General features: G+C 46.2%; 1 protein-coding gene across 2 annotated transcripts in view; it reads right to left on the reverse strand.

The window, feature by feature from the left end:
• PRKCB (protein kinase C beta) overlaps nt 1–26,776 on the reverse strand; it is a 311,495-nt gene that overhangs the window by 16,626 nt on the left and 268,093 nt on the right. For both annotated transcript variants that reach the window (XM_027126616.1, XM_027126615.1), the window contains exons 12-16: nt 25,305–25,367; nt 20,026–20,164; nt 15,864–15,944; nt 15,475–15,582; nt 10,163–10,303 (exon numbers count right to left, since the gene is read on the reverse strand). In XM_027126616.1, coding sequence (XP_026982417.1) covers nt 10,163–10,303; nt 15,475–15,582; nt 15,864–15,944; nt 20,026–20,164; nt 25,305–25,367 — 532 coding nt within the window. The remainder of the gene's footprint in view (nt 1–10,162; nt 10,304–15,474; nt 15,583–15,863; nt 15,945–20,025; nt 20,165–25,304; nt 25,368–26,776) is intronic.

Here is a 26,776-nt window from a genome sequence, read left to right on the forward strand (position 1 = left end):
GAAAGATAAGTCCACGAGAGGAGACAATCTGGGGTCATTGCGGACTCAAGGAGAGAAATTTCAATAGAATGGTGGTGGCAGAAGCCAGATTGCACTGAACTGTAGAAAGAATGGAAGGTAATGAAGTGGAGACAGCAAGAACTCCTTCCAAAGTTTGCTTGTATGAGAAGATAGGGCAGGAGCCCTAGCGGTAGGATGGAGGGATCCAGGTTTGAGGCAAGGGATTTTTAAGATGAGAGACTTAGCATGTTTCTGTGTGAGGAGAATGAATCAGAATGGAGTCAGAGTGGATATCTGCTGGGCTTGCAGGCACAGTGGCTTTATTTTTCTTGGAGGACCCACTCCTTCCCCTCTGCAAGATGTCCACTTTAGATAGGGGCAGACCCAGTCACTTGGCAGGTGACCCAGGCCTGGCCGATCAGAACATTCCACCCCCCCAACCCCCAGGCCCAGTGATTGCTTTAGAGATGACCATATGACCCAATACCTTCCGACAAGATTGAGTTCCAGGCTGCTGGGAAGTTTAGGAAAAGGAAGCTCTTTTTTTCGGCAGAAATTGCGAAAATAATGGGACGTAGTAAGTCTGGAGTAGCTATGTGCCCAAGAAAGCCTTCAGGGAATGAAGAATGAAATCAACAGGCAGGAAAGCCATCCCAGGGAGACAGAGAAGTGGATGGCTTTTGATACTGTTGAGACCCTGGATCCAGCCACAGCTAAATACTTGAAAAAAATTTAGTCATTACGTCAGTTTGAATTGGGTTCCTATTTGTAACCATAGGAGCTTTGATTAATATATAGAGAAGCTGTAGGCACAGACTGGCCAGAGCAGATGCGCAAAGGACATGGGAGAACGGGGGTTCAGAGCAGAAGGGGAAAGTCTTCACGGGGGGCGGGGGGAGGCACCTGTTTGCTGACACACAGAGGGAAAGAGGTCAAGATGACTATACAGGAGCAGGAAAGCCACCCACCCACGGGCACCCATGGGCCTCAATTTCCCCCCGACTTAGGAGATGGGGCTATCAGTTGAGACCAAGGGGACTGGAACTTTAGTAGGGGGACCTTCAGAAAACAGAAGGTTTGGGGACTTGCGCGGGCAGGCTTAAGAGCCCGACTGAGATTGGAGAGCGTGCGATCGTGGAGGCTCGTCTTTCCTCAGCTGCTGGATAGCAAGTCTGGTGGTTTTTTGGGGGTTTTCTGTTTTGTTTTGTGTTTTGGCCGTGCCACATGGTTTGTGGGATCTTAGTTCCCTGACCAGGGATTAAACTCCAGCCACAGCAGTGAAAGCGCCGAGTCCTAACCACTGGACCGCCAGGGAAGTCCCAGGCTGGTGTTTGAATCCTGGCTCTGTTGACTCTCTGTCCACATTCCTTCTGCTTGAGTCTCCCTGGATCCATGTGTTCATCTCCTGAAGTTCTCTCAACCTTTGGTCAACAGCTTTCTGGGGCACTGTGATAAGAATTACAACCTGGGCAGGGTTGACGGCAGAATCTAAGGAACTAAACTTCATGGACATTCATTCAGCGGAGCCCATCCCCCAGGAAAGTATTTAAACGCGGGACTGGACCAAGAGCAGTTCAAATCCCACATCTGTGCAGCTGAGTTTGGGAGATGAGAGAAGAAACATCATGGAGGCAAGAGTATGGGCTTCGGAGGTAAAGAAATAGGACTTCAGATTAAATTGGCTGTGTGACCACGGGCAAGTTACTTAACCTCTCTGAGCCTGTTTCCTCACGTGTACGGGGGAGGTAATAATACCATCTATTTCCTGGGGTTGTTGTGCAGATGACATGAGATCAATACATTAGATAGAGTGCTCTGCTTTCTAGTAAAATTCAATAATTTCATAGAACATGCCTGACCCATTTTATTGTTACTGTTGTAAATAGTGTTATTAATAAAGTTCTTCATACATTAAATGGAGGGTGAGTTTTCTCGTCCTGGTTCTGTCATATTCCCTGTGTAAGTCACTCGGGGAAATCTCTGGGCCTCTGCTTCCTCATCTATAGAATGGAGGGGTTGAATTCCACTTCTAAGGTATCTTTCAATTCTTGACCTCTGTCACATTTCAGTGGTTATGGCCAGACATATCCTAACAGATTCATGCTCTCTCTCAGCATGTGACCTTCCCGCCTACCATTTCAATCAAACCATTGGCCCCTCTGCCAAGGGACAGCTCAAAGTCACGCACCTGGCAAAAGATTTCGGAAACTCACTTGGCCCAGGAACCTGTCAATTTGAACCATCTTTCGAAGGGAGCCTGGCTGAATCCACAGTTTCAGTAGGCTCTCCATGGATGGATGGAAAGGGAGATAAACAGACACACAAACTCCAGGTTCCATGTCCTAAACAACCCCTGGCTATGTGTTAGTCAGTGTATGCATGAAGCCTAATATTTTGATTATGATCTCTGCAAACTCCACACTCTCTGGATAACCACGAGGACAAACAGAACCGGGTGGGAAAACGTCTACTTCTTGATGAGCCTGCCTTGAGTGCCTCATTTCAGATGCTGCCATGCCCTGCTTCCAGGGGTTATTCAGTGTCTGCTGTCTTTGCCAGCCTCGAAATCAAAGCCTTAAGAAACAAGTGAGATTTGCATCTTTTAAAAATCCTGCCAGTGAATTGTAAAAGGTGTGAATACGCTACATGTTTGTTGCAATATTTTAAAATAAATTTTAATTCATTTGAACTGTGAGAATACTTCGTCTTTTTCTATTATGTAACAGACACCATTAGATGGTGTTATCACGGTCCGCTCCCATCAGTGCTATCACAGACCTTATTAAAAGGGGCTCCAGGTGCTTCTAAACATCTTTCCAAGATACTGAGCAGATAAAATCCATGGTTCAAGTCCTGGCTTGGCCACCTCCAAGCTGCTGGACCTTGAGCAAATGTCCTAACCTTTCCAAGTTTCATGCCCTCATCTGCAACACAGTGACAACGGCGCTTACCTCATAGGGTTGTGAGAATTAAATGAGGTAATGCCTGGAAGGCACTTAAAACAGTGCCTGGCACAGACAAGAGCTCAATATTTTTTCCAATGTATTTGAACAGTACAGGTTTTATGAGAATTATTTTAAATCCCAGTATTCAAAAAAATATTATCCTCTTGAGCATTTGGTACTTTGGAGGAGCTAGATTCTATTCTTAAATAAATCATATTAAGTAAAAGTTAGCTCCCTTTCTTAAGCCTTGAATTTTGAGTTTTAATAGCAAACATACAAAGGTTATGCTTTGTGGCTTCAATTCAGAAATGTCAGCACATCAAACACACGTTCAGACACACACACAGAGACACTTCCTCATACAGTGTAAAGGGCAATTGGGTTTGGAGGAGAATGTCACATGAACAGAATTGCAGCTCATTAAAGCAGTACTTGAAGCTTTTGACCTCAGCTACACAAACAATGTTTTCAGATGACAGAATTACCAAGAAACCAAGTCCTGTGAGCAGTTCGGCATTTAGACTCCCAGAGGATGCGAGTAATGGTATGTGATCAGTACCCTATGCAGTATTTTGGAAAGGATATTAAATGAGAGGCTGAATGAAGTAGAATGGGGAGAAGGGGCTCCGTTTTTTTACTTTGCGAGATTCCAAGACTTTCCAGACGTGCAGATGCCTCAAAATTCTACGGGACTTTATGTAAAGTGATGAGAACAGAGAATAGGTAACCAGAGCAGAAATGACTGGCATCAGCCTATCATATGGGTGGGGCTGGAGTCTGTGAGCCTGACACCAAGGCTGGAAGGAGGGAAGGAGGGGTGAGCACGCTGATCATGTCTAGACAGGGTCAGATGGCCGCCCTCGATGAAAGGATGTAGGGAAAGAGATGTTTCTTAATGACGATGTCCCGTCCAACTGCACTCACCCCCTGCCCAGAGTGAAATGACAATCAGATGATCATGTCTTAGGACAAGAATAGAGCCACGCTTACTAGTGGGCAGGTCTCTGTACACACACCTTAGTACTGCAGGCTCCGTAGACTGTAATGAAACAGGGCACCCTTGTCGCCTTGTTCCTTTTCTCTCACTCTTCAGTTTGCTGCATCTATGCTGCCCGTTGGGTGAGTTGATCCAAGGGCTGCCTCCATGGGGCAACTGGAGCCTTGAGCCCAGGGTCTGTGTCCCTACCTCATTTTCAGGGCGAGCCCTGCGTCAGGTGTCGTGGACACCACTGGACTTCACCGAGGCAGTTCATAATGATATACGAACGCCACTGAAATCTCAATCAGGCGTTCTGATTTAAACACCTTACGCTAGCCTACCGTGCACTGCGACATTGTAGCACCACATACCACAAATTCTCCTGTAAGACGTGCTCACCCACCCACGGTGTGGCCTCAACACACCCTCCACGACAGCACAGACACATTCCAAGCTGATCACCAGACAGCACCTCCCACCTGGATTAGTGCAAGAGTCTCATAACCCATCTCCTGATTTCACCCCTCCCCCCACAACAGTCAGATCAAGATACTTCTCTGCCCACCTTAGCTGGAGTAAACGCCGCAGATCCTCAATGGCCTGCACCATCTGCCCCTCCCGTGGCCTCTCTGATCCCATCTCCTTTCACTCTCTCCCTTGCCGGCTCAGCTCAGCCACCTGGACTCTCTGCTCTTCCCTGAACGTGCCAGGCCAGCTCCTGCCCCAGGGCCTTTGCACCTATTACTACCACCCAAAGCACTCTCTCCCCCAGATATACACATGGCTCCCTCCTTCCCTCACCTTCTTCCCATCTTTGCTGAAATGTCATTTTCTCCGTGAGGCTTTCCAACGACCCTATTTAAAACTGACGTCTCTGTGACCCTGCTCTCCCAATCCCCAACCTTCCATAATGCTTATCAACTTCTGACATAGTCACGGATTTCTATGTTCATTATTTGCCCACTCCCTCTAGAATATACAGAGATTTTTATTTTTATTGCCGTGTCTCCAGGGCCTAGAACAGCACCTAACATCAGTAAACACCTGCTGAATGGATGACCCAGAACATCCCCACTAGAGGACGGAACCAGAACGCGCTGCTTCTCAACCCACCACTCCACCACATGCCCAGCCACATACTCCGCCCTTCAGCCACAAACCAGCACCTCCCATCCGCCGCACACTGACCTACAGCACCCTGCCACGCGTCCGAAGCCACATTCCAAGCACATTCTGTACTAAAACATATACACCCCTTCAGCATAGCCCTCACCATGCCACACTGCACACTGACTACAACAGGATCCACCAGTCAACTCACTGGCTGGTGGGACCCCACAGAACCATGAGGTAGCCCCTGCTACACCGTGGTCCAGCAGCATCCTCTCACCTGGGATCATGTTAGAAACGCAGCATCTCAGGCCCTACCCCAGACTGGCGGAATCAGAATCCACAGTTTAATCAGATGCCCAAGAGACTCCATATGCACATTAAAGTTTAAGAAGCTCCGCTAGGCTGCATCACGGCACCTGTAGCATTGGCTGGGCAACGACAGACTGCGGAAGTCACAGCCCCCTCCATCCAAAGTCCAACATTCATGCATTGCATCATCAGATCCTTCATCACACAACCAAACGATGCCATGACAGATACAACTCAGCACCCAAATTATAGCCCTTTTTAAATAGGGTAGCTTACACAACAACCAATTTATTTGAGACACACTGCTGTACATAAGAAAAACACCCTGTACTCTACTATATATCCCTAAAGAATCCAGTATGTTCCTCAGCACAGTGCATTGCAGCATCCTATTTGACAGCCTTTCATTTAATCACTCATTTATTCAGTAAAAATGATTAAGCACATGTCGTGTGCTCAACCTTATGCTAAGCACTGGGATCCAACCCTGAAAAAGACAGTCGCGATCTTTTAGTCTCGCCAAAAAGACAGACCTTACACTGAACAAGTAATTACGACAAAGTGTGATGAGTTTGTTGATGGGACACTAGCAGGTGATCCCTACTCAGGAATCGACAAGAGCCTCCCTGCGTGGGTGATGGTCTACCGATCTGATGAGGAGGAAGGAGGGAGGCACCAGGAGGATGGGGGGTGCAGGGAGCACGGGAAGGCTTTGGGGTTTCCAGGTAGCTGGCTCCACGTGGGGAAAGCCAGGAAGGGAAGGGAAGGCACTGCATGTTTGAGGAACTGAACGACACTCAGAAATGCCAGTTCTTGAAGTAAGGAGTCTGGGGAGGCAGCAGAGACTGGACCTGGGGAGACTATAAAGCCATATATGCTACGGAACAATAGACATTATCCCGGGGCTGGCAGAGAGCCATCGGGGGTCTTTAAGCAAGAGAGTGACACGATCAGATGCACGTTAAAAAAATTACTCTTGTACCCGGAACAATACATGAGGCTAATGTGTTTCAGTAGTTTCCAATGCTACTCTGCGAAGAGCTCTTGCCACAATAAAAGAGAACGACTTTAAAAATCCATTTAAAATTATTTTAATGAACCTCCAATAATAGCACCCTTCACTGATGTTTGAATATAATCCTCTGTTTTTGCCCCATGTTTTTTCTTTCTCTTGCTGCACTCTAATAGCATGCATGAATCAGGAACACTGACAGATATATGCATGCCTTTTAATATCCCACGAGGCATATGGAACTCTGCACACACTCACCGCGGGCCTTTCAGAAGGTGTGGGGAAGGGGAAATGTGAAATCCCTGGGGGGGGGGGCGGGGGGAGGGGCTCTAAGGCTGGCACCTGCTGTGTGAAAGGCGTGTGCCCAGATTGAATCAGATGAGTGGGTGGTGTATTCATTATTATGTTTATTTCTAATTCACCCTAAGAAAATCAAGGGCAGTGCCTCTTCCCCTTAGAGCTGGTTGTAGAACATCTTGAAGTCTATAGCCCAGTCCAGTCACTGTACTTTGAAAGTCATTGTTAAACCCACATGAGGCATTTCAAGACACTGGCTGGCTGGAAACCATATCCAATATAGAACAGTTGAAGGATTCTGTAGATCATCACTAACTATTGTAATCTTTTTGTATTATCAATGATAAGAACAGCTAATTTTTCCTGAGCACCTCCTTTGAGCCAGGTTAAATATTTCTAAGTATTTAACCAGTCAAAATGGGCTCTGGTTGTCAGTAACCAGTACTAACTGGCTAAACTTCAACCTGACTTTGAGTGATCACTATTCTAGAGGTTATAAACTGACAGCCACATACGGTTCATGGGTGTGTTTTATTTGACCTGATTTGTGTTTAATTTTTAAAACTTGTTGCTGACATATTTATAAAAATAGTGAGATTTCATATGAAAATCCCAATGAGGATGGAGCAATGCAGAGCCTGCATGCCCACAGGACCAGTCTGGCTAGCCCGGTGCCCAGCTCGTAGAAGGTTCTCAGGAGAAGGCAGCTGTTATTATCATGGATAATATAAAAAGAATACAATAATTAGTCATGAGTCACAGGATCCTCCAACTGGTCCGCTGGAGATGAACACCCACCGAGCCCTTGAGAGCCACCAGCTCCCCGTCTGCCCCTTTCCCCACTACTCCCACCTCCCTCACTGACATTACCTGCCTGGCCTCTGTAGCTACCTGTTCCTGGAAGGTACCACCCCTCACTCAGACTGTGTGAGAACCAGTATCTTCCTCTTAAAGAGATTTCTCTCCTTGCCACATTCCTTTGGCCTCTGTCTAGCTTCCCTGCCTGAGCTTTTGACCATGAACTCCACAGCAGTGATTCCCAGCCTGGAGTGTTTATCAGATTCACCTAGAGAGCCCCACCCCCGCCAGGGTTTCTGATTCAGGAGGTCTGGGGCAGGGCCTGAGAATTTCACTCCTAAAGTTCCTAGGTGATACTGCTGGTCTGGGGACCACACTTTGAAAAACCACTGCTCTACACGTAAAGAATGAACCTCAAATGTCAGTGGCTCAATGCCGGTGGGGATGGGGGCATTTGCATCTTTCCTCTGGCCAAGTGAAGAGAGATTGGTCCACATTTTGAGACCTCATGAAGAGCCCCACAAAACCCCAGTGGTCTGTGTGTGCCACCTTCAGGTTCCCAGTTTCCTGAATGGAGAATCCACTCTTCTCTTCCAGATTCCTTTTTTTTTTTTTTTTGCGGTACGCGGGCCTCTCACTGCTGTGGCCTCTCCCGTTGCGGAGCACAGGCTCCGGATGCGCAGGCTCAGCGGCCATGGCTCACGGGCCCAGCCGCTCCGTGGCATGTGGGATCTTCCCAGACCGGGGCAAGAACCCGTGTCCCCTGCATCGGCAGGCGGACTCTCAACCACTGCGCCACCAGGGAAGCCCCCAGATCGCTTTTTGATTGTTTTTTATATAACAAAAGTGATGATACTGCCTATGACATGCAGGTGTACACATGAACCCCATGTGTACACATGGACATTATCTTAGGGACTAGCAGCGCAGGACTCAACACTGTTCTGCCCCTCAAAGACTCTGCACCCAACACAATGACCAACGTGTGACACGCCGCTAACAAAAATCATCAACTATCCCAGAGGGCCTCCTGCGTCCCGGGCACGTGCTGAGTGCTTTATACATTATGAGCCTCCTCTGATGGAGAAACTGTTATCATCGCTGTACTATAGACGATGCAGCAGAAGAGCAGAGAGGGGAAACGACTCGTCCAAGTTGTCCAGATGCAGAATAATCAAGAGATGGTTCGTTGGACCCACTGCATTCACTGAGGGTCAGACACTATTAGGAATATTGTGCTCAATCCTGTGTCTGTATTTTAAGATGGATGTTGATTACCTGGAGGACATCAGGCACCCGGAGGTGATGTCACACGGGACATGCTTGCAAGTGGAGGAGGGGCGTGTTTAGCCTGAAAAGCGCAGGATTCAGGAGTATAAGGATGTGCTACAGAGAAAGAGGCTCTGGTTGATAGAACAGGACCCAGTGGTGGCAATTCTGGGGAGGCTGATTTGATATCAGTATATATGTTGGCAACAATAGAAGGACCACAGTGTGGAACTGGCTGCCTCTAGAAGGACCCTGTATCTGCACACCAGGAAGTGTCCAGAGAGAAACAGAATTCATCAGGGATGCTGTGATCCTAAGCATTTGGGATGTGCAGGACTGGCGAGATGACAGAAGCAGAACTACATGTCCTTTGCCCCGGGCATCCTGGTACACCTCTAACGGAGTCAGACTCTGAATCCTCGCTTCCTCACACGCTGGCTGAGTGACCTTGGACAGAGCGCTTAACCCCTCTGTGCTTCCATTTCCTCTTCCATTACATGGAAGCACTTGCTTAATAGGTTGTTGTGAGGATTTAATCAGATGCTATGTGTGAAGTGTTTAATATGGCCAGATAAGTGGCCAAGAAATTCATAATAATGATATCAAAACAAGCACCGTTATCACTGTCATTTTCTTCATCTTAACATCTGAGACCCTCACAATTTCAGGTTTCGGTGACAATGTTTGTGCTCCCTTTTCAGCCTCAGTCGGTAGTTTTACAACTCATAATAAAGTCACCAGGTCTCCGCTGTACTTAATCTAACGAAGAAATATCCTCCCAGTAGAACCACGGTTCCGATTAATTCAGGGGCAAACTCCTCCCCCCTGCTGAGTCTTTGGGGATAGAAGCACTACCGTGTGCACACAACTGCAGGAAATGTGAGACCTTTACTATTCTAGTAACGGTTCTCTGAGAGCTATATCTACGCCCAGAGCCTCCAGGAGGGCTACCAGCACGTCACTCATTCTGGTTCGCCTTGGGTGGGAGCTGGCTGGTGGTTCTGTCTTCTTTACTGACTCAGATGGAGTGTATATTTCAGAATTAAACTTAAATACTGTTGAGATAAACAGCATGACCTTTTCAACGTCAGTATGAAGAGAAAATGACACAGTCGAACCAAGGAAAGAACGAGGGCAAAATTAGATTATCACTGTCCAAGAATGGATCTGAACTCTGCTCACCCAAGAACCATTCCCCGGCTCAGACGGTTACAATAATTGAATCGATAAAACAAAAACTCGATGTCCATGGTCTTTCCCACATTCATAGAGGCCGTGTGGATGGAAAACTCCATTTTTGTACCCACTGCCTTTGAGTATAAATGTGAGCGCTCCTAGATCGAGGTCCACCCCTCGGAGGACACCAAGGGCACACGCATTGGAGAGAGAAAGAGAGTGTTATGATGTGGACCCAACAACCAGAGAGAACGGTTTACTTACGGCTTTCGGCTTATACGGGGGTTGAATCTCTTTGCGTTCAAGTTTCTCCCAGTCAATATACCGGAAAAATGCATGCTCTTTAATGTCACGTTCACCTTCAGGTCCACAACCCAGGCGTTTGCCCGGGTGTTTGGTCATCAGCTTCAAGAGAAAGAGAAACGTGGAATTTAATGAATTTCAGGACAGGAAACGTGGGACTCTCAGAAATGATCACTCCTATGAATTAGGGAAGACAGCTTGAGGAAGAGTCCCAACTAATCTTTATTTTTTGCTTTTCATCCCAGCAGTAATTTCCTAGCCAGGTCTTTCTAATAAGAGGGCCCGACAGTAGTGCCTGCTGCCCCCCCGTCCCAGAACAAGATCCCTTATGGTTAATCAAACCTCAGCCTGAATGTGGCCCTGAACCTCAAGTTAGAAATGTCACATGATTCATTTTGATTTATGAATGAGGTTTACGCAGTTACTGATGCATTTAATGAGAACAGTTTCAATATCTTCAAATTCCCCTCCTGCCACCACTAGGAAACTGGAGTTTGACCAAAGCAAAGGGCACGTTCATTCAGATAATATTTGCATTTCTCAGTAAAGCACTTGTGAAAATGACAAGTCAGAAGAAAAAATATTAGTCAAATGGACCCAAGTTTCAAGTAATTACTTTCCAAAAGCTCATTAAATAGTCAAAACCTAGCCCAGCTCATTTCTCTTGTATCACACATTACAGTAAACTCCGCTGAGGTTTCTTTGGTGTCCCATTTAAATTACTTAATTATCAAAACCCTCCATCTTTGGGTCTCTGAGCCAGTGCTAAATAACAAGATGAATAGCTGCTCCAAGATGAAACCAGACAGGCTTCCTCTTGTAAATGAACCCAAAGCAGCATGAAAATATCTCTGATCTCAAGTCTTCAGCAAATGCACAGAGAGTAAAGACGGAGGAGTTGATGATTAATTAAAAAAAAAAAAAAAAAGATCGGCAAGAGGCCATCAAAAGAAGAAACAAAACAATTGGAACATACAAGACCAAGAAGCTTCCAGGAGCTGACCTGACCCCAAGTAGCCCAAGGCGGTAGATTCCTTAGATTTTTGCCCAGGGCTTCAGGATTATGGGGGAAGGGATGAATCCAGCAATTCACACCTACTCTGTTGGACAATTAGCTCAGGCTGATTCTTGCTACAGATAATTTGTCATCAGAAGCTACCCTCCTACACACACACACACACACACACACACACACACAAGCACATACTTTCCCTATATGCTTTACCTTCCAGGGGAAAAATAACTGGGCACTTATGTTCTAAGCTACTTCTTTATTTATATATTATATGCCTGGTCTTACCTGATTCTCACAATAACCCAATGAGTTGGGTGTATTACTTTTTACCATTTGAGTGACAAGGCAACTGACACAGAGATAGCAGATGGCAGAGCTGGGACTGGATCTCACCTGTGCTGACCTCTAAACCTTGAGTTTTTAGAGAAATAGATTACATGTGGTTCCCCAGGGATATCTGTGGCCTGGCTTGGTCAGGAAAAGTTTATGTAGGGCAAGGAAATTGGGCCAAGCCTTGACCTTTGTATAGGATTAGGATGGCAGGGAAGAAAGGGTTACGAGGTCTTGGTTAGCACAGCCAGTAACCCTATCGATAACGGCTTCCGTGTCCTGAGCACTCCCTGTGTGCCCAGGCTCTGTGCCAAAGGCTTCTCAGCTGTAACATATCACTCTTTCATCTCCACAACAACATTTTCAGGCCTCAGAAACTATTATCCTCATTTTCCACATAAAAAAACCAGGTCCTGAAAAGTAGTCACCTACTCAAGATTACACAGCTAATGAGCAGAACTATGCTTTGAACAGATCAGCCTGACCCAGAGTCTTGAAGCTCCATCTTACAGTTTCTTCTTGTTTTCACCCTAACGTGTGGCCAGTTGGGGCATCTGTCAGCTTTAAGTTTGTACAAAGTGGGAATGGTGATCTGAGCAAACGTATGCTAATTTTTTTTTTACGGTGGAAAATAGGGTCTTTAATGGGATGGAAAATAGGACATTTTCAATTGGAATGGCACTGTTTTCAAAAACCTAGCTCACTTTCCATGTAGGCAGGAGAATGCCAGGCGGAGCAAAACCACTGCAGAAAACACCCAGCACTAATGCCCAGCTCTGCTCAGCTCCTGCACGCTGAACTCCTGTGCCCAAAGCCAACCACGCAGACAGCTGGACTTAATCACTCTTCCGATCTCTGATCACCTCCCAGACAGACCCCCTGGGGCCCGCGGTTCAGGAGGAAGCATTTGGCTGTTCACTGGAGCATCACCCCTTCTCTGGAGCATCAACCTTGAAGAAAAAGCCTACACAGGCCTCAGCCCACACAACTCAGAAAGGTCCGCAAACACAATAGCAAGAAAGTCACCCTCGTTAATCCTGAAGGTTATGGGTCTGAAATTAATAGAAATCTGCTCTACCAGGGAAACTGCTAATTGGAGCTGAAGCTGAATGCAGCTGACCTGGAAAACCCTCTCCTCCATGACCCACTTAGAACCCCAGCTGTCTAAGCAGGCAGAGCTGTGAAGGGGAAGGTCTTGAACATGTATCGAGCACCTACTACTGTGCCAACACCATGCAAAACGCTTAGTTCTTCTGTTACCTCATTTAACACTCTCCAAAACTCTGTTTAATTAAGGATTAATATTCCATTTTCGGAGATAAACAGAAGCCCACAGATGCAAAGTAACGTGCTCAAGACCACGCACCTAGGAAGTGAAAGGGTTGAAATTTGCAAATGGTCTTGAGCTCCAAAATCTGCCACTTAAAAAATCCCCGTCTCGGAAGATGCAAGCTCAGAACACAAGAGGAGGCTAGCATGTAACACAGCAGTGCCAGCATTAGTAATAGTAGGAGTAATAACCCAAGGGTTTCAGAGCAGAGTGCCAGACTCTCTTCTACGTGATTTCCTCGTATTAACCCATCTAGTCATCAGAGAACCTTACGTGCAGTCCCATAGGTGTGTCCTCAATCTGTAGGTGGAGTTGAACAACTTCCCGGTTGTCATAGGGCTAATAATGCTGGGATTTGTGCTCACATGGGGATTTTTGCCCAGAAAAATCAGGATAGGAGAGGGCACATTCTACCTAAAGAGACAGTGGCTTCCAATTCAGCTGACTGATGCCTTACAGGAATGACGGACCAGCATGGACAGATCAGATTTTTCAAGAGAAACTGGACAGCTGAATATTTATGGGAAATTCCCCGATCTTTAAATGTTGGCAATTTTTGCGGTACGCGGGCCTCTCACTGTCGTGGCCTCGCCCGTCGCGGAGCACAGGCTCCGGATGCGCAGGCTCAGCGGCCATGGCTCACGGGTCCAGCCGCTCCGCGGCATGGGGGATCTTCCCGGACCGGGGCACGAACCCGCGTCCCCTGCATCGGCAGGTGGACTCTCAACCACTGCGCCACCAGGTTAGCCCAAATGTTGGCAATTATTAAACAAACTGAGAGCTCATGTATGACCTCCTCCCTCTCCCCAACCCCATATAATGTCTACAGGGGTTTGCCCTGGCCTTGTTCCATGCTCTCTCTTGGTGCCAAGGGGCCTCGCTTAAGCTCCTAATGAACCTCTCCATGCTCTGTTCCTCGTCTTCCCTCTCCCCGCCTCATAGCCTCAAAAACTATTTTCAACCTATAAATTTTTTTTTTTTTAAAGAAGATGTTGGGGGTAGGAGTTTATTAATTAATTAATTAACTTTTGCTGTGTTGGGTCTTCGTTTCTGTGTGCGGGCTTTCTCTAGTTGCGGCGAGCGGGGGCCACTCTTCATCACGGTGCGCGGGGCCTCTCACTATCGCGGCCTCTCTTGTTGCGGAGCACAGGCTCCAGACGCGCAGGCTCAGTAGTTGTGGCTCACAGGCCTACTTGCTCCGCGGCATGTGGGATCTCCCCAGACCAGGGCTCGAACCCATGTCCCCTGCATTGGCAGGCAGATTCTCAACCACTGTGCCACCAGGGAAGCCCCAACCTATAAATTTTAAGATGTTAGGGACTGAGACGAATTCACATATGTTTTCCCCAGGGATATTTGCATCCTAACCTATGCAGCTGACACACAAATCTTAGGTGACTCACTGAGAGTGGGAATTTAGGCAGCATGGCAAGGTGCTTCTAGATGGAGGGGCTGGCCCAGCTGTTATAAACCACCTGAGTCTTCAGCTTTCCTTCACCCAAGCCAGCTCACATGGTGTCTGATGGGTGAGGAAGGGCAGGGCTGGGTTGGGCAATGGGAAATCTGCAAACACTCCAAGAATCTAGGACTGGCAGCCCTGGTTTATCCAGACACACAGGTGGGCATGCTCTAACGCTGAGAATGCCCTGGTACTGCTGACTGGTGGGAGGGAAAACTTTATAAAGGCAGCATCCCTGGGCCCTGTTCTCTGGGGATCTCTCAGTGTTGCTTTCGTACTTTCATCAGTTGAAAAGTTACCACATTTGGTTAAGATACTTAAAGGCAGTGGTTTTCAAGCGACCTTTTTTTTACAATACAGATGCCCAGACTTACTCTCTGGGGTGAGGCTGAGGTCTGCGCTTTCTGAAAAAGCACTTCAGGTCATCCTGATGGTACCAACGGGGAGGACCACTAGTCTCCAGGGACTCACCCAGGTCACTGTGAGCACATCCTGGCCGCACGCAAGATGCCTAACAAGCAATCCTTACCCCAAAACATGTGTCCCGCTTTGTTCACAGGTGCAATCTGCATACATCACAATGTATAAATGTGCGAATTTTTCAGCCATCTGTGGGTTGGCGAGGGAGTACGGGTTTGGGGACACTCAGTTTGGGTCAACTTATCTAGAGAATTCCTTAAACTCAATACTGGTTGATATTTTCTTAGGACAAAAGTCACACGCTCCTAGTATTAACTAACCACGTAGGCCCCAGCGCAGAGTGAAGCTGACAGATTCGTGCCACAGAGCTCTTGTGTACCTTCCCCTGGGTTCTAGCTCTTTGGCAAAGTCTCTGTGCTTCCTACCTCATTCACTCCATTAGCATTCCCCTGTGCTGGCTTAGAGCCTGGAGCCCAGCCAGCAGCAAGATGCTATTGCAGGCAGTCCTCCACGGTGCTTCTGTGCAAATTAGAAAAAAGCTCCCTTTCCTCTGGGCGGTAGCAGCTCTGTACCAGGCTCACAGGCTGGCAAGTGGGTGAGGGGTGGAGTTCAGCCTCCACTGCCCCTCCCCCACCCTGGGCAAAGCATCCTTGTGCAGGGCACAACCAGCACCCCTGTAGGTGGTGGTCCCGGCCGCAAGCTCTAAGGGGCTCACTCACCCCTTTGCAGATGGCCACAGCTTCCTTGGACATGGACTTTGGATAAGCCACATTGTGTTCCATGATAGACTGGAAGAGTTCATCTTCATCCTCCCCTTCAAAGGGTGCCTGTGGGACAGAGGATAGGGTGGGAGAAGGAGTCCTGCCTGAACCTCCCCCAACTGCCCCAAAACAACAAGCGCTGCTCCCTGGGGTCCACAGCGAGACCACACTTCCAGGGAGAAGATAAGGAAAACTGGTGAACAGACTAGGGTAATAACCCCAAGGTCACGGAAGTCACAGAGGTTCAGATCTGTGAGCTGGTATCAAGCTGATACTTTCTCCTAAAGAAACCATGAGGGTGGGGATGGGGGAGGACTTTCCTTACAAATCACTTAAAATTCAATTACCTGCCCAGCCAACATCTCATACAGCAGGACTCCGAATGCCCACCAATCCACGGACTTCCCATAGGGCTGATAAGCAATTATCTGGAAAACAGAAGGCATCTGTCAGGGAGACGGCAGGTTCTTGCAGCGGCTGAGACTGACTGAATAGGCAGTTCTTTTACAATAAGACTGGAGCATCCCTGGGGGCAGGGTGGTGGGGGGAGAGTTCTTCCTTTGCCTGTCACCTGCCTATTGTGAAAGATTAAATTGGCTGACACAGTCCCAGATGTGGGTCTCTGTCTAAAAGAGTCAACAGGGAGCCCAGTGTCCACCCAACCTATTTCTTTACCTTAGGAAGATGGACATCCTTTTGCAGAGATACCCGCAGGCGGGGAAAACATCTGTGGATGTCACATTGCCTTTTTAAAGCACCTAGTATGGTTGTGTTATTTTCGATTTTAATATAGTGAGCGTGGCATTTTAAAGAAGAAAACCCATCTTCGTTTCTCATTCCTAAAGTAATAACATTTACACAACAATGTGAATATATTTAAGGCTACTGAACTGTATGCTTAGAACTGGTTAAGATGGTAATGTGCTTTTTTGCCAAAATTAAAAAGACTTTTAAGTTAAAAAATGTAATAGCATTTATTCCTATTTTACTATTTATTTAAAGATATAGATAAGCTAAGAGAATGCAATTGAAATCACCCATAATCCTCTATCAAGAGAGAAATCAAGATTAACATTTGGTCTATTTCCTTCTAGGTTTTTTTCTATTAATATATATTAAGCTCCGCGTGTAGGTATGTGCTTTGCATGAATACTTTAACGTGGAATTTTAGTAAAGGATTTTATTCATTTAGAATTTCCATGCTAATATCTGTACATCAACATAACCAGCTTTTACCTCTGCACAATGTTCCATTGGATGGATATACCAAAATCTATTTCATCAATACCCAACTGACTGGGTTCCTTCCACGTAATTAGATATCTGGACATTTGTTCAATTTGTTTTTCCTTAAGATAAATTCCTAGGAGTAGAATGGGTGGATCAAATGGTACACATAGTTTTCAAGGTTTTCTTATTTATTACCAAATTCCCAGAGCATGGCAAAGTCTCGAACAGCTGTGTGACCATCCATCAGGATGTAGGGGTGTAAAACTCACTGTATCAGAGGGATTAGAAGGTGATACAGCAAAGGTTAAGGGCTGAGGATTGAGGGCCAGACAGTCCAGACTTGGAATCCTGACTGCCGTTTCCCAGCGTGTGACCCTGGGGGAAGTTACTTAACTTCTCTAAGTCTCAGTTTCCTCATCTACAAAATGAAGTTTATAATAATATCTCTGTCATAGGGTTTTCTGAGGATCAAAGAGAAATATGTGCCTCTCACTTATTATGCCCTCGAAATGTCAGCTATGACTCAAAAGTTCTCTAATTCGGTCATGGTTTGTTTTACTCAACACGTGTGTCTGAGCAACCTTGGCTATAAAGTAACTGTCCGTTTATCCAATTCCATCTCCCACCTCGGCTTCTGCCCTGAAATCAGAAGTGTCCTCTGAGGAGAACTGACCTCAAGGGATGAAGAGAAAGCTTTCTGGGAGAACACATATTGCAAGTGTTTTCACACTTTTTTTTTTTTATAAAATCAATTTAATAAATCAATTTCATAAGTATATGCAGCACACATTTAACTGTTAGGCATCCTATTTTCTCCATTATTAGGAATAATGCAATACATACTCTTGTATGTCTTTTACTACACGCAGGCACTATCTGATTAAATACAAATTGAATAGAGAGGTGATCAGGTCGTTAAAAATACGAATCTTAAATTTAAGAAGAATTGTCAAATTAAACTCCCAAGTGGCTGTGCTAATTTATACTCAGCGCTTGTGTGTTAGAGGATCTGTTTCCCCCCACACACCCTCACCACTTTTAAAGTACTTCATGTCTCCTTCGATCCTCATGACAACCTAACAAGTTAATCCTTTTACAAAGGGAAATAGAGCCTGCTCGAGATGAAAGAAGTAGCCGGAGGCGATGGGGTTATTTAATGGCAAAGCAGGGGGACACCTGACCTGAGTTTATTCCCCTCCCCAGCGGGCTGTGGGCTGTGAGCTGGAGGAGGATGCAGCTTCCCCAGTAACACAAGTCGGGGCTCCTGCTTGCCGGCATCACGAGCACCCAGGAACTTTTGAAAACCACAGATGTGGAGGCCCACCCTGCAGGGATTCTGATTCCATGCACCTAGGGTGACGCCTGGACATCCCCATTTTAAAAGCTCCCCAGGTGACTGTTAAGGGCAGCAGGACTTGTGAACCAGAGATCACTGAACTCATGGCAGATCAAGGAATTGTGTCTGATGTCCTAATCAGCAAAATGATAATAAAGCAATGTATGTCACGTGGGGATAACTCCATTGGGTCCTAATAAAGGATTAAGTGCTTAAAGGATTACTTTCCAATTCCTCAAGTAATACACAAATACATTTACCTTGTGAAAAATTTAAACAGTACACAGATTAAGCTAAATTCCCCTTTACCACGGCCTTATCCTCAGAGGTAACCAATGTTGTAAAATCAGTCTGTAATCTTCCAGATTTTCTATACTTTTGCATGCATATCTACATACTCATAAGAAACATATAGCAGTGTTCTGTGTATTAGTGTTATTTTCCAGAAATGGTATCATGTTGTATTTATCATTCTGTAACTTGCTTTTTTTCTCTCAATGGTATTTCCACATCTGCATATACAGATGCCTAATAGTATTCCATACTATAAATCATTCAGTCTATGGCCCATCCCTTAATCAACAAACATTGTTCAAGGTAGTGCAGACAGGTGTGCTCTGATCTTTGTAAGGGCTGAACAATATTTCTTAATATGCAATGTAGCACTGTTCCTTTATTGATCGTCTTTGAGGTTGCCTTCCGTTTTTCATTATTTCTTTGTTAAGATTTTTTTTGATGTGGACCACTTTTAAAGTCTTTACTGAATTTGTTACAATATTGCTTCTGTTTTATGTTTCAGTTTTTTTTTTTTTTTGGCAGCCAGGTGTGTGGGATCTTAGCTCCCCGACCAGGGATCGACCCCTGCACCCCCTGCGTTGGAAGACAAAGTCTTAACCACTGGACCGCCAAGGAAGTCCCTATTTTTCATTATTAAAAATAGTGCTGCAATGAAGAAAGGACTTCGAACACATATCCTTCCACGTGTGGAGTGTGTGTGTGTGTGTGTGTGTGTGTGTGTGAGTGTGTGAGTGTGTGTGTGTGTGTGTGTGTGTGTGTGTGTGTGTGTGTGTGTTTTGCAAACTAGATTCCTAGAAGAGGAACAGCTCTGGTAACAGAGTATGCAGGTTTTAAATTTAGTGCCGAGCTACTTAGTGACATGGGGCCTCCCGTCACCATTGTTACATATGAAGCCTTAACAGTCAGGAAAAGAGGAATTCTAGAATGTCCATTTCCCAGACTCTCTGCCAAGCTCTCAGTTCCTTTCCATAAAAATCCAGTAACAGATTGCAGAATGCCACCTTTCTGAGCACCAATTCAGAGAAAAAGGAAGGCTATCATCTGGCACAAATTTTTGTACCATGACATGTTGGGGAAATCCATTCTGCAACTGACCGTTTCCTTTGGGAAGGAACGGGGAGGCACTAAAATAAATCTTCACACTTTCATTTATATCTTAATCATGGGAAGAAAAATTCTGAGGCTTTTAGGATTTAGCACAACTACTGCATACCTATTAGTACACAGCTCCTGTGTCATAAGTCAGTCCAGAGCATCGATCTATCCCTTTCCCCTCCCCCTCCCTCCCTCCCTCCCCTGAACAAATGTTTCAGTGTCAAAATTAGGAGGTATCCTATGGCCATGAGCCATAGCAGCTTGAGGAAGAATTTTACTGATGTGTGGTGGATGGTTCTTTTGAGTTTTATTTAAATTTTCTCCCAAAGCTTGATGTATTTTGGGCCTGAGCTTCTGGATGTGTGCTAAGCTAATTTTCATGTGTGATCGCAAAGGAATAATTTAGAGGACAGGAGAAGGATCAGCCTGAGGTTTGCTTGTCAGGTACCCCCTGAACCTTTCCCAGCTCCTATGTGGCCACCTAGGGCCCCGGGGAGACATCAGTACATCAACACAACACAGACATGCCTTAGGGGTTGGCATCAGCTCACCTCAGGGGCGATGTAGTCTGGAGTGCCACAGAAGGTCTTGGTTGTCACTCCGTCCCAGATGTTTTCCTTACACATGCCGAAATCAGCGATCTTGATGTGACCCTCGGAATCCAGCATCACATTGTCAAGTTTCAGGTCTCTGTGCAGACAGAAGATTTAGAGATTTAATTAAATGCTATTTATTTCAAGTCAACCAACAGCCACTCATTATGCGCCAGACACTACAGCAGGGGTGTTGGGGGCACAGCCATGGGTACAACGCAGCCCTTGCCCTCCAACAGCTTATAATCTGGCAGGGAGATACAAGGGTGCACAAACCCCTGTGCTTTGCTTTTCCTACAGAGCCAACTGTGCCAAGCGTCTCAGAAGGACACAGTGAGACAGCAGCTCTGAGAAGAGTGATCCACAGACAGCTGTATAAAGGACAGAGCATCCACAGAAGCTTCCACAGAAGCTTCCTGTATCCAGGAGCATCTCCAGAGTTGACCTCTGCAACTTCAGGACCGCTTACATTTCGTAGGAAGGTACGTTTTACACACATTTTTATTTTTAAAAAATCTCTGAAAATCATGGAGAAAAAAATGGATTGAGAGCATCTTAGTTAACACCAAGTGCCCCAAGGTCTCCTAAGCCAGTTCCTAGGCCATGAACTCAGGAGTTTCTACTGATTCTTTCAACCAAAAAATATGTGTTGCACACCTACTATGTGACAGGCACTATGCTTTGAGTGAGGTATATACTATGAACAAGATAAACAAGCATCCTGCTCTTGTTAGGATTAAATTCTAGTAGAGGGGAAAAGACAATCACCAAGTATTCAAATCTATAAGCATGCTTATTATAGCTTCTGATGGATGGTACGAAGGAAATAAAAAGAATGATGAGATGGACAGGAACTGAAGGAGGTTACTGTAACAGAGTGTCAGGAAGGTGTCACCTCCATGGAGCGATGTCCTAAATGACACGGGCTACACTCCCATTCTTTTATTTCATCCATGTTGATGAGGAGAGTTTGATGTTTGGGGACCCTTGCACACTCCCAGTGTATCTGAAGACTCCAATATCATCACACTTTCCTCCTCCCTAAACATTGACTCCAATGTCATCACTTGGTGTTTCAGCATCAGTGAGTAGGGACGATCTATGGGCCAGACTTCCTCAATCCCATGAGAAATCCAACTTCCTCAGAGGTAAAGGGATCTACTGTTCAGTTCAGATCTCTCCTTTAAATCATCTTCACTGGGTGGTGGACATCTGTGGCTTCTGCCTATTCTAGCATCCTGGGGTGAGAGCAACCTATTATTCCTTTGAAGAACCACCTTCCATGATTCTCAAGCCATTCTCAAGCATCCTAATATTCCTCTGAAGAACCATCTTGCCTGATTCTCAAGAACCACCTTCCCTGATTCTCATGGTTGGTGATGCGGCTCTTAACTTCTGGTTCCAGGAGTGGTCATGTGGTCCTGTCCTGGCCAGTGGAAATCCTGCTGGTCACAGTGACTGGTTCAGGAATGGCCATGTGACCCACTATGAGCTACTCAAAGCCTCTGAACGTCAACATCAGCCCTGGCATTTTCGCGGATACCATCAGGAAAGAGATGAGCTCTTTTTACATTGGGATGGCTCAGGTGGTAGAAAGTAAGTCTAGAAGTGCCAGGGGTCACAGATGGAGAGAAGAAAGCTAGTATAGATAATGCAGAACCTAGAGAATGAGAATAAATGCTCATAACATCATTTGAGCCACTGGATCCATCCAGGCCTGAAGTGAGATCTGCCTCCTGGACTTTTCAGTTGTGTCAGCAGAAAATGCCTCCTTTAATGTAAGTTAGTTTGAATGTAGTTGCTGTCATCATCTTCAACTAAACAAATACAACCTGAAAATATATCCTGGCATCTACTGTCTATGTCTGTGAGGTGTCTTCATCCAAGGGGAAGCTCACTTGCACCCCAGTGTTTACCAACAGCAATATTCCACGATCTCTGGTGCTGTCCATGGTGCTACCCATATCCAGCCTTCATGTTTCTCTACATGCCACAGAGGTCTCTGAAGGCCAGCTTGGAACTTAGAAAAGCTGACTTTGCAGACACTTGTTTCACCTAAACATACCAGGTCTGCATGTGATTTGATTGACGGAGATCCATGACATTCCCCTCAGCTTGACCACATGCCCCCAAAGAGGCAGCTGGGGCAACTCTGGAAGTGAGGACATCTTCATCTATTATAGAAAAGGAGCTTGAGGTGCTAAGAGCCAGCAGGTCATGGGGCTGGCGCACGCCCTGGTCATATTCACTGTCACATAATAGTGTTTTGATAGCCCACTCCATTCTTTTGTTTAATGTAATAAATCTTCATTCCTGCTTTCTAAAGGGGGCTGGTCAGATGTTTCATGTTCACAAATCCATCAAGGGCAAAATCAACACACATTCCAGAGACGGTAATCTACAAATCAGACACTAAGTTTGGAAGGGTCGTTTGTCCTCCCCGCAACCAACATCTCCAGCCATGGTCCTCAGAGAGCGCAAGTCTAGCATGATTCCTCATCCTCTTTACTTAAGAACTGTCCCAATAACTAGAGATCCAAATGAAGAAGAGGGGCATTTATAACATTTAAAGACTTTACCAGCATGAAACCAATCTCTATGAAGTTAGAAAACCATACATCTTCTGTCATGTGAATTTTTTTTACAGTTTTCACTTGATTATCAATTGCAAATACTGTCTCCACTGAAGTTCCTGATGGTGAGCCACAAAAACCAACTCTGACTATTTCAGCCAAAAAAGGAATTTTTTAAAAGGGAATTGGAGAGCTCAGAGAATCTCCAAAAAGGCGGAAGAATCAGATTTGGAGGTTTGCACAGCCAGGAACAATGCCTAATTGCAGCACAGAGATGCCCCAGCGAAGATGCCACTGATGTCACCACTGGGCACAGACATCATCCCTTATTCCATGAAGCCCTAGCACTGGGCTCTGGATGCTGCTGCTAAGAACCGCTTCCCCTCGCGCCTCTGGAAACCAGACGTAGCTGATGGACTATGGCCCCTCTCGATTCTAAAGCCTCTGTTTTCTTGGTCACTAACTTCTGATTCAAGGTCTTCAGTGAGTGTGATGGGCATCAGAGCCTGAGTTGTGCGTCTGCTCTTCCTACAGGGAGGCTGTGAAAGTATCTGGCACGTTAAATCTTTAGAGGAGGATATGGACTCCATTCCTACTCACAAATGAAAGGGGTTCAGATGTTGAGTGGCTTAAAAAAGTGATCAATATGCCCTAAATGTATAAATAATGGAGGAAGAAAGAGAGAATGTGTCATTAGCAGAAAAAGCTTTGCATTTAGGCACGGTCTAGCACCTAGAATGCTAATCTTTGCATTTTATGAGTTGGACCAAATGGACCCCAGCTCCCAATCCAGCTCCCTGCTAGACTGGAAACCTTGCCTTCAATCCCAACCCTGTTGGCAAGGACTCTAATCATTTCGTCTCCTGTTTCCTCCACTGGGACTGGAGTTTCTTCCAATAAACTTACAGTCCTCTGTTTAATCTTCTCAGCAACGCTTGAGTGCCTTGATTCTATTCTGGTGGAGGTCCATCTCGTATAGGAGTTAGGTTCAAATGTCAGCACATAAGGTGAAAGCCATGTAGAGTGAACAATTACCCATGATCCCCGGTTTTTTGGGTAAGCACCAGCGGAAGTCACGGGCTTGAATTTAGGGGTCATGTCGTATGGAAGATAATGTGTACCTTTCAACACCAGAATTACATTCAGCACAAGATGCTCCCGCCATGACAGTCAAAGGAGAAACGGGGAATTAGAGGCTTCAAGGTCCCGTCTCACGCATACGTGGTGACACATATTCATTGAGGACAAGCGTGGGCTGAATGACCACACAATTTACAGTTTACATTATTATGGTTACTCTCTCTGTTTCTATTTCTTCACTGAGATCACACTGTGCCACGTAAAGCCACTTGGCTTCCTGACCTTCATTCCTCCATTCAGGAGCACACAGGCAGAGGGGGGACTCTATGCATTCCGGATGTGCTACTTCATGGAGTGAAAAAAAGCCCCAGGACTCCGCAGGCTTCTGGCAAGGCCCTCACCTTCCATCCCTCCATCCCACCAGGGCCCATAGCCTCCCTTCCAGTTTCTGCCTTGAGATCACCAAGGCTGATCTCTTTATGCCTTTTAGTCCCATATCCTTCAATTGCTTTAGTAAGACCAGGCCTCCGAGGGTCCTCCCTAACTCTTCAGACCCTAATCTCATGCTCTGTACAGAATGACAGGCAACCCACCACCACCCAGCCCACACCAGACCCCTCCCCTGCTTGACTTTCCTCCACAGTACTTCTCACTACTCGACAGACTGTATTTGTGTGATTTACGTATCTGTCTTCCACCACTGGAATATGAGTTCTACAAAGGTGGGGCTTTGTCTGTTTTCTTCACGCTGTATCCCCACCATCTAGACGAGAGGCCAGCGCATGGCAGGCTTTCAATAAATGTCTGTCAAATGAATGAATGAATGAAACGGACTCTGATGACTCTTTAGGATCTTTTAAATAGACCCTCGCCCATGCCAAGTCCTCTTTGGAAGCCCTGTGCCACGCGCCAGCCTCCCTTGCATAACAAGCCAACGCAAGCCTGCACTGTAATGCCATTTGCATCCGTGTAGTGTAAGGAGAACTGTACATCCTGGACTCACTGACATATAGCAGCCCCAGGCTCCGTAGTTTGCTTGCATGAGATATAAAATGGGCTGACTCATCCGGCTATGATCATACACTTGCTCCTGCAAAAACGGGCAAATGCCAAGTCCTGAGCTTAATCCTGTCTTTCAGGGCAAGCTACTCAGAGATCCATTTCCAAATTATAGTTACATAGCAAAAAAAAAAAGAAGAAAAAAGGAAAGAAAGAAATTTGTTTCCTAATAATATGATCCAGCACATTCTGCCAGCCACGATTCTTTGCTTGCTCCCCAAATGTGGGATTCACGGGTGACAGAAAGAAGGACTGGGTCCCCAGGGGTGAGCCCCCTCCTCTGAGCAAATGGTCTCACATTCGAGGCTCTGAACCATCACTGGAGGAAGATCTGTCATCGTATAGAGCTGCCCAAACTTTGCCAGGGCAGTGGGCAATGCTGCCTGGCAGAGCACATGCCCAAGTTAGCACTGGAGGATTCCTCCCCCACCGTGGATTCTAATTTTAAAAGCAGTTGAAGAAAGAGGCAGGGAAGGGAGGAGCTTAGGAACCAAGGAGACGGGAAGTACAGCGGGGTTCACTTACCGGTAAATGATGCCCTTGCTCTGTAAGAAGAACAGACCAATGGCGATTTCCGCAGCATAAAATCTGAAATTAAAAAAAAAAAAAGCAATGGAGAAATTCAAGGACACCATATGCTTGGCAACTCTCAGAACTCAATACAATATTGAACTGGGCATAGGGCATTAATGTTCCACCATGGATGGTCAAACATACGTCTCATAAAACGAAGTATGAGAGTTTGGACGGATCAACAGGGTTTACAGAGCTTGAGGCTAAGGACAAAATGCGGTGGGCAGAGGTTCAGCACCTGCTTGGTGGGGAGGAGGCCACGGGATGTGATGAACTGGCTGGAGAATGATCATTTCAGACTCCAGCATGATAACGGCTAACATCTGCTGAAGGCGTACCATCAACCTTGCATCATTTCAGGTTATCATCTGATTAAATCTAAATAACAATCCTATAAGGTAGGTGACACTACCACTTCCCTGTTCCTCAAATGAGGAAACTGAGGCTTAGTGACATGAAATAACTTGACCAGGTTATACAGCTAATGAATGGCTCAGCCAGTATTGGAAACAGCACCTGGCTAGAGCGTAAGCTCTTCATGAAGGCCCGGAAGGAAACAGATTTTTGAGAGAACCAGAAAGCCCCGTTACAAAGGTTAGGCAGGCCTTTGGGGAGCTCTGTAAAATGTCCTGACAATGTGTCTTGTGTGATAATGGAGCGAAGGTCAGTGGTCAGTTAGATGTCAGAACTACAAGAAGAGCCAACCCATTAGGACTGTGCCAAGATACACAAATGGCACGACCTGGAAGCATGAGAATGCAAACCCTATCAGAATTAGTGCTCATGACCTGGGCAGGTGGGAGGAGCGGGGCAAGGCTGAGCTGAACAGGAGTTAGCAGGCCTCTGCGATGATGGGATGGCGCCCTAGATGAGCCTCCAGAGCTTTCTAGCGGGACGATAAGAGCCCGGCAAACTCCCTAGGAGAGGTTAGCTCTGCTGATCCTATGACTTGCCGTGCTCCTGTTCTCCAACAGCCGGGAGAAACAGGATGACATTTGTGTTCTAAAGAGAAGAGACCAGCTGCCTTGTGGACTGAAGGGGACAGCATGAGCTCAGCAGGGGAAACAGATTTCCAAAGACGCAGAGTCAGTCTCTCCACCCCAAGAGCCACAGAGCGTAGTCTCTACGCAGCTTGCGCCTTCATCTCCCCGGAACGAGGGCATCTCAGAGGGAGAGTGGTGTCGGACAGAGAACGTGAGCAAAGAAGATCTGGGTCAGAATTCTGGATCTGCCTCACACTAGCTCTGTGACCTTGATCAAGTCTCTAAAAACTCTCTGGGCCTGGCACATAGTAAGCTCTCAATAAACATCAGCAAAGGAATACACAAAACCTACAATGACATTCCCCGAGGAAGCTATAGGGCTTTCTTCATGAGCCAGGGGCAAAACGTAGAGATAGGGACTTCCCTGGAAGTCCAGTGGTT

The sequence above is a fragment of the Aethalodelphis obliquidens genome, unplaced genomic scaffold (assembly GCF_003676395.1).
Source record: "Aethalodelphis obliquidens isolate GAN/ISIS:26980383/991018 unplaced genomic scaffold, ASM367639v1 scaffold30, whole genome shotgun sequence".
In the NCBI taxonomy this organism is placed as follows: domain Eukaryota; kingdom Metazoa; phylum Chordata; class Mammalia; order Artiodactyla; family Delphinidae; genus Aethalodelphis; species Aethalodelphis obliquidens.